This window comes from Fistularia commersonii, chromosome 29 (genome assembly GCF_037954325.1).
Source record: "Fistularia commersonii isolate RoL2024-O1a breed Wild chromosome 29, RoL_Fcom_v1.0, whole genome shotgun sequence".
NCBI lineage: Eukaryota > Metazoa > Chordata > Actinopteri > Syngnathiformes > Fistulariidae > Fistularia > Fistularia commersonii.
This window is the reverse complement of record NC_141312.1, coordinates 11,473,052-11,485,434: the sequence shown is the minus strand read 5'-3', so window position 1 is coordinate 11,485,434 and position 12,383 is coordinate 11,473,052. Positions and strand designations below refer to the sequence as shown.

Here is a 12,383-nt window from a genome sequence, read left to right as displayed (position 1 = left end):
TTGATGACGTCAGTGCCTCGCCAGCCATGAACCTCACCGCACGTCCCTACTGGATGCATATGTTAGGTTTTCATGTCCTACTGCTAGGATTTTGTGTCATAATTGTAATGCACTGTTTCCATGCATTCATTGTATTTACTGTTTTGATTGTAGTCCTTGTGTGACGTAAGGATACTCACGTCAAGAAAGGGACTTGCGAAATCCCCTATCTCAAATTGTAGAATCTCCAACCTCACACCGTTGTTTCACTATCAATTGCAAAGACTGTTAAAATGTATCTGCGAGACCCCATCAAGTGATGTCAAGGAATGCACTACCCCGTGCTTTTCCAATGACACCCCCCGTGGATAATCGACCAGAGCCAGGGGGTCGGAGGAAGTTCATCAGGACTTCTTCCGAACCGCGACTTCGTTTAAAGCACGGTTTTACACAGCCCCGGTGCTCACATTCCAAGAGAGTGTAAAACTGGGGGGTCAGGGGAAGTTCATCTGGATTTCCTCTGACCAGCGGCTTGGATTGAAGCGCCCCGCACCCCAGGTGCCCGCACTCCAAGAGAGTGTTAAACCGGGGGAGTCAGGGGAAGTCATTACCAGCACTTCCTCCGACCCTTTGATCAAGAGGTATAAAATGAGCCTGATCCTTTGGATCAGGGCCAGAACTTCTTCATCTACACATTCAACTGGACGTGTCTCAGCGGGTGTCTAGAGAAGCCGAAAAATCCTCGTGGGGTGACATTCATTCTGGCCCGGGATGTCTCATAAGTGAATTTACCTGACTTTGAATAAACCATTCTTGCTTGATTAGTTCCTGGCCATTGTGATGTTTTTCCCTGAATGATAATATGAACACACCGGGACAACAAAGTCCAGTCCCATGGCAGGGGCCACAAAAACGGACACTACCTGCTCACTGACTGCAAGTAGAAATCCCTCAACCAGGCTGTCCAGTGGCACTATCCACACTCCCCGCTGGAGAGACGGAGAGGGTGCCTCGGAAGACGCCATGATTCTGGTGAGCTGTGCTTCCAGGGAAGTGCCTGGATGCACCTCCAATCTCAAACAATTGAATAAATCACTCAGTCAATCACTAGTGTAAACGAAATAACGGCTTCTTGGCTCTTACCCCCTCCCCCGCTCGTTGCAGAACAGCATACGGAGTGCGAGCACCTCTATTGGGCATCATGCATGGCCTCCAGGTTTCTGTGCTGCAACACCTGGCAATCTCTACCCCCACACCTTCCTCTCTCCCACATGTGCAAGTCTCGAGTACTGTTGTTATGTCCTAGTAGGCTTCTTATGTGCTGAGGTGTTTTTTCCAAATCCCATACTGCGCCCCCCTAGTTTGGATTAGCTTTTTTCCCCTCTCCTTCCCCTCTTTTCTTTCATTTCATTCACAACATGGCGCCCTATGTGGCAGATGTTAGCACGCTCTGCAATTGCTTGCTGGCCAAATGCAATGCGAACAGCAAAGTAAGAATTTCATTGTACGCGGAAACATGTTTCCACACAGTACATATGACAAGAAACACTTTGAATCTTTAATAATTACAGACAGAAAATTTACTAAAAAACATGGTAAATATATGAAAAATGTCAGTGGAAAAGTGTCCCAAATCGCCAAGAAAAGTCCTTTTAATTGCCAACTCCCTCCCACACACCCACACAGGAAGGAAGGAAGGAAGGAAGGAAGGAAGGAAGGAAGGAAGGAAGGAAGGAAGGAAGGAAGGAAGGAAGGAAGGAATTGCAATTAAAAAAAAAAACAGAATAAAATCAATTTAAATTAAATACTCCAAAGCCACAGGGAGCAAAGGGCCATATGCGCTTTGGAGGCACAGGTTGCCGACCCCTGAGTTAGACAAACAGCAGGATACATACCCCCACTTTGGGTGGCGCTGAGGATTTCTGATTTTGTGACACTGATTCCTGGCTCTCCGGGGTATCCTTGTTGTCCCCTCTCACCCCTGTCTCCTTTATCCCCCTTGTCACCTTGCTCCCCCTTAGAGCCTAAATGGATGTATCAATAAACCAATATAGGAACAACAAAATTCTTTTGACCAAATCTGCCCTTGCATTTTTCATTTTTATAACTTTTTGTTTTACCTGGTTGACCAGGAACACCTGAGGGGCCAATTGGACCAGACAAGCCAGGGGCTCCTGTGGGGCCTGGAGGTCCAGTAGGTCCAGGTGGTCCAGGAATGCCTACTGTACCAGAACCAGCTAGAAACAAGATAAGAGATAAAACAAATCTTAGACAAAACAAAATATATTTTCTCACAAGATTGTAATGCAAAATTTGGATCTCTGGAATTATATGCTCCTCTTACCTGGACCAATGACTTTACCAGGTGGTCCCATCTCACCTGAAAGATAACAGCATGTCAAATGACATAGCAGATATTAGACATACATCAAATGTTGTTTGATTTGATATCATTATTATTATTATTATTAAACTATTATAAACATAATGAAGAACATGTTATTGGATTGAATAAAAAACAACTGAAATAGATTAGGATACTCTGTCAGGGAAATACTTTGTAAATACAGCCGGATGAATTCTGAAGTATATAAGGATATACTTTCTGCTCAGATTCAGCCAAATGCAGCAAAGTTGATTGGACGGTGCTTCACAGCAAAGATGGACAACGATCCAAAACGTACTACAAAAACAACCCAGGAGTTTTTCTTAAAGCAAAGGAGTGGAATATTCTGCAATGGCCGAGTCAGTCATTAGATCTCAACCCAATTGGGCATGAATTTCACTTGCTCAAGACTAAACTTAAGGAAGAAAGACCCAAAAACAAGCAACAACTGAAGACTGCTGCAGTAAAGGCATGGCAAAGCATCACAAAGGAGGAAACCCAGCATTTGGTGATGTCTATGGGCACCAGACTTCAGGGAGTCATTGCCTCCGAAGGATTCTCCACAAAATATTAAAAAGTAACATTGTACTTTGGGTTATGCTCATTTGTCTAACTACTTTTGAGCCCCTGAAATGAAGAGCGTTTGTATAAAAACACTACAATTCCTACATGTTTAATCATATATTTTTGTTCAACCCCTTGAATTAAACTTAAAGTCTAGACTTCAATTCCGCTGTAGTTGTCTCATTTCAAATCCAATGTGGAGGCATGCAGAGCCCAAATCATGAAGGTTGTGTCATTTTACAAATATTTCTGGGCCTGACTGTCGCTGTGTACAGCATGAAAGTGTGCAATGTCTCACTGTGTGGACACAATTATTCACCCGATCCTGTTTCTGTAGCTCATCTGGGTTATACAATAGTGACGTGCAGTCAGGAGAGGCAGGTGAGGCTGGGCCTCACCTGGCATTATGGAAAGAAAAAAATGTAAAATGAAAAAATAAATACAATGGTTCTGGAATGGTTTTTCAAAATCACTGAAAAAAAAAAATCTCATTTAGCGTTTAAATATGAAGAAGAGACGTGAGGTGACACGGCAGCCAGCGGAGCCCACTTTGGATTGCGCAATGATTTTGCTAACTGCGCTGCCATGCTATGCGGCTGAGACCGTATTGCTGTCTCTGTGGATGTCGCTATTAAAATTTTCAAACACATTAAGGACTAATATATGAACTAAATTTCCATACTTAAGCTGATGTGTATAATTTTTTTCGTCGACAACTGTAACGTGTTTCTCGTGACGAGCGATCGTAAAGCGGCATCGAAGACAGACTAAGTGAGGCACGCGGTAACGGAGCCTCATGGTAGGGGGCACTGGTGACCCCATCATTTTTCCTTTTGCTTGGCTTTATGTCCAAAATGGAGGATTACATAGCTAAACTGAAAGAATTTTCCAAACTGGACTTTCAGTTGAAGCAAGAGATAATAAGTAAGGGAAGACCGACGCCGGCAGTAACGGACTTGCTTCAGACTAGGAGATGGAAGACTCGATCTTTTCAAACGGAGTGGTACACACAAAAAGGCTGGCTGTGTGGATGTCCAGTAAGAAAGTGCTTTTTCTGCTTTTCCTGCTTTCTTTTCTCAACTTTTGCCGATCAAACATGTACGATCAGCCACTCACATTCAAAGTCAAATCGCGCTAAAAACATTTGGGATGTCCAGGATAGATTTGGCTTTGAATGAACAGCAAAGACACAACATCGGCATCCACAATGCTAAGCTAAAGGAAAACCGCTCAGCATCGCTATGCGGTGCATGGACTTCATTTATAAGCAAAGGTAAGAGATAATAACGTTTTTTTATGTGCTTTTTCTCTGTGCATCATCAAGCATTCTCTAAACTGCGAAGTTTAGCGAAGGTGTTACTGAATGTTCCTATCTTTTGTTATGCTGCTTTTTTGTTCGAGTGTGATATAAAATTGGAATTTTATATCCTCAGTAATAAAAATTCAAAATCGGATTCTGAACATAGATGGGAACAGAAAGAGGACAAAAAATGCTTCTTTTGAGATGATGACCAATTATGATACTGAATATTGTTTTTCATCACAAAGGACGAGAAACATTACCTTTCCCTCCAGGCTGCCCTGGAAGTCCAGGAATACCTGTGGTATTAAGGGCAAGATTATTGTATATAAATAAAGAGATTTTTTTTTTACAGCAAAATTTCGATATCAAATGATCTTATATCTTGCCTGGTGGTCCTTGAGACCCAGATGCACCTGTGAAAAAAACAACAATTGTGATGAGGTTTGCGGTCATTTGTGTGCAATTGAATGCTTGTAATGTGACAGTGTGTGCTACCTGGAAGACCAACATCTCCAGGAAGCCCAGGTGGTCCTCTGACACCAGGAAGTCCCATTGAACCAGTATCACCTGCAATTTCAACAGAGAATCCTCAACAAAATGCCTCATACCCTCTGCTCCTTCAGTTTTCTTTGTTTGTTGCCACTGTCAATAAGTATGAAAAAAAAAAAAAAAAATATATATATATATATATATATATATATATATATTTACTTAATATATCTCCATTATCTTTATATCTTTATAGATATATCTTACACATGTGACTGTTATCACTGAGACTAAAACAAATGTTATCACAAAAAATAATCATTATAAAAAAAAGAAAGAAATCAATGTAAAAAAAGTATGAATATTTTATGACTATATTAAATCATATTTTCTCAGGACGTTTCCTCAACCTTGAATTTAATCTTCTTTCCAAACATTTTGGACTGATATACACAGAAACTTCTGGCAATATGTAACGTTTTATATCAAAGTCACAAAACGGAACACATAGCAAATAGTTTGCTGCCCTGATGAAATGCTTTCTTCAATAAGAATCTTAACATGAACACCCTCCTTTCACCTGCAGTTCCCTTCGATCCCTTTGGTCCCATAGGGCCTTGTAGACCAGCCTGTCCTGTTTCCCCTATAATCATAAAGACATACATGAATATTCAATCATTTTTTGATTCTAATTTCAGGCATCTTTGTTCTGACAACCATCATCATTTTTAAAACCCTTGAATGACAAAGAAGCTGATTTTTGATGTATCAGCTCTTTATTTAAGGAGGGTGGGTGTGTGTTTGCTGTCATGTATATCGAGTCTAGTTCACATTTTCTTACCCATACAGCATAGCTGGTCTCACCACTGTCTGTACATCTTTCCTTTAATTCTGGCTGATAGACTTCTATTGCATGGTACCCCTGACACTTTTCTTCACCCTGAGTGAAATCCTCCAACTTCTTGATCTCCACTCCCTGTACCCTTGCCGTTCAACCTGAGTTCCTGTCATTCACATATATATATACTCTGTCGTGCTACGACTCACTTTCATTCCTCTCCTTTCCAGAGCATAACTCCAACTCTCTAGATTTTCCTCATCCTGTTCTCTGCTCTCACTATAGATCACCATGTCATTTGCAAACATCATGGTCCATGGAGATTCCTGTCTAACCTCATCTGTCAGCCTGTCCATCACCACTGCAAACAAGAAGGGGCTGAGAGCTGATCCCTGGTGGAGTCTCACCTTGAACTTCTCCATTAGCCCTATGGCAAACAGCAGCATTGTCTCACAGCGTGCATACATGTCCTGTACCAGTCAAACACACTGCTCTTCTTCTTCTTCTTATTTGAGCTTTTCCCTTCAGGGGTTGCCACGGCGAATCAACTTTTTCCATCTAACCCTATTCTCTGTATCCTCCTCTCTCACACCAACTACCTTCATATCTTCTCTCACCACGTCCATAAATCCTCTCTTTGGTTTTCCTTGAGACCTCTTGCCTGGCATCTCCAATTCTGAACACGCCCTCCTCCTCTTCTTCTTGTTCTTCTTCTTTGACCAACAGTAGCCCAATTTCCACTGGTACCCTTTAGGTCATCAGTACCAATGGCGGTCATTGTTAACCCGGTCCTCTACCGATCCGGTATGATATGGTTATGGTTGACTTGCATGTTTGGTTTTGGCAAAGGTTTTATGCCAGGTGCCCTTCCTGACACAACAGGCTCAGGGAGACACTGCTCTGTGCCCCCCCCAAGGCCGGCTTGGGCAGTGCCGCCCTGGGGCTGCATTAGTTTAACATACTTCGCTGCCACTCCAAATTTCCTCATACCAGAGTTCCTCTTTTGGCACCCTGTCATATGCTTTTTCTCGGTCTACAAAAATACAGTGCAGTTCCCTCTGGCCTTCTCTGAACTTCTTTGTTAGCATTCTCAAAGCAAATATTGCATCTGTAGTACTCTTTCTAGGCGTGAGGCCATACTGCTGTTCACAAATGCTGACTTCTGCTCTCAGTCTCGTTTCTACAGCCCTTCCAATAACTTCAATGTATGGCTCATTAACTTTATCCCTATATAGTTGCTCCAATTCTGCACATCTCCCTTATTCTTAAAATAGGCACAGTCAGACTTTTCATCTACATTCTTCAGGCATCTTCTCCCTCTCCAAGATCCTGTTGAATAATCTGGTTAGAAACTCTATTACTCCCTCTCCTAGACACTTCCACAAATCCACAGGTATATCATCAGGACCTACTGCCTTTCCACTCTTCATCCTCTTCAATGCTTTCCTCACTTCACTTATACCAATCTCTGCTACTTTGTGGTCAACATAGTCACCTCTTCTACCCTTGCTTCTCTTTCATCTTCCTCATTCTCTTCAAAGTACTCTTTCCATCTTCAAATCCCTCTGCTAGCATCTGTCAATACATTTCCCTCTCTATCCTTAATCACCCGGATCTGTTGTACATCCTTTCCATCTTCATTTCTCTGTTTTGCCGACCCGTATAGATCATTCTCTCCCCCCTTACTGTCCAACCGAGCATACAGGTCATCGTACGCCCTCTGTTTTGGCTTTGCTACCTCTATCTTTACCTTATGTTGTATCTCCCTGTTCACCTGTCTGTTCTCTTCAGTCCTCTCAGTATCCCACTTCTTCTTTGCTAACTGCTTTCTCTGCATGTACTCCTGCACTTCCTCATTCCACCAATGAATCTCCTTATCTACCTTCTTTCCACATGACACACCAAGTATTCTCCTACCTGTCTCCCTGATAACACTAGCTGTTGTTGTCCAATCATCTGGAACCTCTCCCTGTTCACCCAGAGCCTTTCTCAACTCCACCCTGAAAACCATACAACACTCATCCCTTTTCAGCTTCCACCACTTTTTCCTCTGCTCTGCCTTTGTCCTCATGATCTTCCTTTTTCCAAGTGTCATTCTACAAACCAGCATCCTATGCTTTTTGGCTACACTCTCACCAGTCACTGATCTCTTTCAGTTTACCTCGTCTGTACAAGATGTAGTTTATCTCAGTGCTCCAACCTCTGCTCTTATAGGTTACCATATGTTCCTGTCTTTTCTGGAATAAAATGTCCTTTTTGTCCCTTTTGCAAGATCTACCATGATCTGTCCCTCTGCATTCCTATCCTGTATACCAAATCTGCCCATCGCGTCTTCATCCCCTCTACTGCCTGATCCAACATGTCCATTAAAGTCTGCATGATTTACCACTCTCTCATCTCTGCGGATATTCAGCATCACTTCATCTAGCTCATTCCAGAACTTCTTCTCCTCTAACTAACATCCCACCTGCGGGGCATAACCATTAAAATCACTGCACATCACTCCTTCAATTTCCTGTTTCAGACTCATAAGTCTATCTGACATTCTTTTCACCTTTTACATTCCTAACAAACTCCTCCTTCATGATAAATCCTACTCCATTTTTTCTTCCTCCTTTCCTTCTTTGACCTACAGTAGCCCTGTTTCCGTTGGTTCATCTAGGTCATCAGTCCCAATGGCAGTCGTTATATGGTAATATGGTCCTGGACGGATCTGGTATGTTCTGGTTATTATGATTGATTCGCATGTTTGGTTTTGGCAAAAGTTAAGTTTTATTGCTCAGGGACTGGACTGGCTCAGGTAGACGCTGGCCTGTGCCCCCTCAGTATTCTGGACACACAATATGGGAAAACTGAAAGTTCATCTAAATTTTGTACCATGTTGTATAATGTTCTATTGACATTATCTTAAACAACTGCTGCTTTCCTGAACACTATTCTTATTCCTCAGGTTGATTTTACAAAACAAGGTTTTTTAGCAATTGCTGGCTACAAGTGCCACTACCAGTGTAACGTGTGAAGCAGAAATTCTTCTACTATACTGATATGAACTGAGTGATAATTACAACTAAAAAGAACAAGAATAAAAATCCAAACTTTAATACTGCAAACATTATGTGGAAATAGGATATAACACAGCCTCAGTGGTCTCAACCAGAACATCCTTTTGTTCCAGTTACTGTGTGCACAATGTTTTCATACTTACATTTTTACTGAGTTATGGAACGTGTACTGAAATCATAACATGTTTGTCCTGTCACTAGTATTATGTTTCATATGACAACATTCATAAGAAATTCAGAAGTCCTTATCAGACACCCATTTAGAACTCATAATAAAACTAAAAAAATGAAAAAAATTCATAACTCTGCAGAATAATCACCTAGATGTTACTATTGCATTTTTATAAAAAGTATTGTCATAAGATACCGGTAGTTGTCCTAATGTACTGCATCATGATGAAACCAATGCTGGGACCCACCTGCCGGTCCACGAGGACCCCTCTCTCCTTGGTCTCCCTTGAATCCTGAAAGGCCTGGAGTTCCCCGGTCACCTGTGTTAAGACAAGTCAAGTAAGATTTTACTAATATGGCACAAATTCACAATAATTGTCTCATGACACTGTTTATGTAAAGCAGGTTGAGACCATAAACTTTGAATTGTTACCAGAAACCCAACATTTCACCACTTTGTTGCAGCTGCAAGGAGAAACTGCCTTACACTTGGTAGAAACTTTGGACAGATCAGAGCTCAATGTGGATAGCCTTCTAAGTGTAATCATAAATGTCAATGTCGTGAAAGGAATGTGACTTTGTCACATTATGTAGGTGTTGGGGAGACTGGTCCTGGCACACCTCAGACGACTGGTGTGCTCATTAGAAGACCCCCTACATTTTGCACATCAGCCCCATCTAGTTGTGGATGATGCTGAAATGTTTCTAATGCATAACTTATTACAGGGAGGTGACCCTTCTCTGCTGGGCCTTAGGCCTGTCGCACCTCCATCGGTGCCTGTGGTGGACTGTTCATGGCAGGGGCAATCTCCTCCCTGAGGCAGGCCTAATCCTGACGGCATACCACAAATCCTGGTGGTGGGCTAGTGAACAGGGTGTTGCTGTCTTCCTGACACCTTCTGCACCTAATCCTTGGCCCTCCATTTCCTTCTGGTGTTAACCATGATGTTTTTATTAGCCACTGCCCTGTCAGATAAGTTTGCTAACTCCATCTTCAACCTTGCTTTCTCTTGCCTGTAGCCCAGGGGGGATGGATTTCAGGGGTAGCTGGAGTGAGTTCCATCTATACAGGTCAGCAGTTAAGAAGCACCTTGGTAGGCTGAGCCATTTGCGGATGAAAGAGTTGGCATTTGGCTACATCTGGCTGACAGCTGATGAAGTGACTTCACACAGCCTCTCAGCCCACATCAACCTTGGGTACAGGGTGGAGCGATAACACCACACCTTGTACTTTCCAGGTAATTGGCTAGACCCAATCTTATGCAGACCCTCTGACGGCTGCTGATCGATAATTTTCCTCAGGCTATTGTCTGAGAGACCAGATGTATAAAGTCTTCCCAGGCTTTGGATGGGCTGATCCACAACATGGGGGATGGCTTCCCCGTTGATGGTGAATGTGACCCTGTCATTTCTCTCGCCTTTCAGCAATCAGAGGTTTCTTGACTTTTGAGGCTTGAACTTCATCCTGGCCCAAGTGATCAGCTCATCCAGTCTTAAGCGGCCTGGATGTACATGGAGCAGTTTGTAACAGGGAGGTCAGGTCATCCATATAGCTCCCAAGGGGTGGGATTCTCTGGCCTGCAGGCAGATGGACCCAATCTACTACCTGCCTTCCCGCAGTCAAGATGACCTCAAAAGATGCCACAAAGGGGATGGGGAAAATGAAGCATCCCATTGCGAGCCTGACCTCTAGTTGTTGCTAGCCAATGGTGACCTTCTCCAGAGCAAATCACATGTGCATTACCTGGAAATAGTTCATGATCATGGCCCCAATGTTGTCTGGGATGTAGAAAAATTCAAAGGAATAAGCTATGAGCTAATGTGGTACTGAGCCATAGACATTGGCAAGGTCAAGCCATATGATGTGCAGATCTTTCTTCTCCATCCCAGAGGTCTGGATCTGTTTCCAAATCATGGAAGCACGCTCTACACAGCCGGGGAGCCCTGGAATCCTGGCTTTCTGGCAGCCTGTATCAATAGTTTTTCTCTGTGAAGTAGGCTGTCATTCTTCTTGCCGTCACGGAGAAGAAGATTTTCCTTTCTACATTCATTCGTGCCATGCTCCTGAACTGTTCGATAATCTTGGCGTTCTAGTGTTGGGGAATGGAGACCACAACTGCTCTCTGCAACTTGGATGGTATGCCATGCTTGATCCAGATGATTCTCATCAGGGTCCATAGCAGGTTCAGCAGTCCTTCTTCTTATAAATACGGTATCCTATTTGGGCCCGGTGCTGAAGCAGATCTTGCCCACTGGACCACCTCCCTGACCTTGCTGAACTTGGGTGGTGATGCATCAAATGGAGCTGATTGTTCTTGGGGTCTAGGCACATACCCTGGTTAGCCCAGGGGAGTGTGCCATGTTGGGTCATTGTACAGCGTGTGTATGTTCTCCTGCATTTCTTCAATGGAGATATTGAAGTTCCACCTGTATTCTCCTCAAGGAGCTCATGAGTATGTCCAAATGGATTCCCGAAGAAACGATTGGGGAGATGGTGGTGTATATCTGGAGGAACAAGCCCCTGCCTTCTCCAGTCTGTACCAGTGGGACTGATGTGGACATCAGTCCCACTGGTACAAATGAGCACTCACAACGATAATAAACTGGAGTGGTCTACAAAGACAGGGGATGCCTTAAGAAGGGCCTGAGTCAGCCTTCCATCCTCAGGAGGCTCAGGTCTTTCAATGTATACTGGATGCTTCAGTTATTTTATTTGTCTGTTGTTGGGGCACCATCTTCTTTGCTGTGGTCTGCTGGGGCGCAGGCATCATGGCAAAGGATGGCAACAGACTGAATAAACTGGCAGGGTCTGTTGTTTGCTGTTTTTGGATTTTAAGTATATTTTGCCCCAGTATATGTAAAGCATACATGTGGAAGTTCTCAGTCATCCAGGTTACGGTTAATTCTTGTCGAAATCTTCTTGTTATGGCGAGCAACATATCATATGTTGCTGTTGTTTTGGAGAAACTCAGAAGGGTGTTCAACAAACACTATATACCAGTACATTTCAAACCCCACAACACCCTCAGGCAAAAACTAGTGCATCCCAAGGACAAAACACCCAGGCATAAAATTGAGAATGTGGTGAATGCTGTCACTTGTACTGAGGATTGTGATGATATATACATTGGTGACATCAAACAACCTCTGCACAAATGAATGGCCCAACACAGGAGAGCCACCACTTCAGGATAGGACTCTGCGGTCCACCTACACCTGAAGGACAAGGGTCATTCCTTTGGAATGTCCCTTGCAATGTCTGTATTCTGCCCAGAGAAGACATATTGTTTGAGAGAGTCAAAGAAGCCATCTTTGTCAAAACAGAAAAAATATATCTGGACAAAGGAGGGGGCTTCAGACATAACCTTTCACTCGTGTATAAAGCTGTACTGGGATCAAGACAGATTTGCAAACATGGACCAGCCCTATCTGCACCCTCCAAACAACCAGGAGAGATTCCCCACCAGAACCAGCCCCTGGCAACTTTCACATGCACCTCAGTTGATGTGATCCAACAGATTTCCCTCTTTTGTCTTGCTTTACCTTTTCACATTCCAATCCAGGTGATCCCCAAAAAGTTGCTCATTTGTC

The 12,383-nt window shown here is 43.2% G+C and overlaps 1 protein-coding gene across 3 annotated transcripts in view; it reads right to left on the bottom strand.

Moving 5' to 3' along the window:
* Positions 1-12,383, bottom strand: part of LOC147216996 (uncharacterized) — a 41,031-nt gene that overhangs the window by 13,141 nt on the left and 15,507 nt on the right. For all 3 annotated transcript variants that reach the window (XM_086176714.1, XM_086176716.1, XM_086176715.1), the window contains exons 25-32: positions 9,041-9,112; positions 5,302-5,364; positions 4,728-4,799; positions 4,619-4,645; positions 4,493-4,528; positions 2,324-2,359; positions 2,100-2,216; positions 1,875-2,003 (exon numbers count right to left, since the gene is read on the bottom strand). In XM_086176714.1, coding sequence (XP_086032840.1) covers positions 1,875-2,003; positions 2,100-2,216; positions 2,324-2,359; positions 4,493-4,528; positions 4,619-4,645; positions 4,728-4,799; positions 5,302-5,364; positions 9,041-9,112 — 552 coding nt within the window. The remainder of the gene's footprint in view (positions 1-1,874; positions 2,004-2,099; positions 2,217-2,323; positions 2,360-4,492; positions 4,529-4,618; positions 4,646-4,727; positions 4,800-5,301; positions 5,365-9,040; positions 9,113-12,383) is intronic.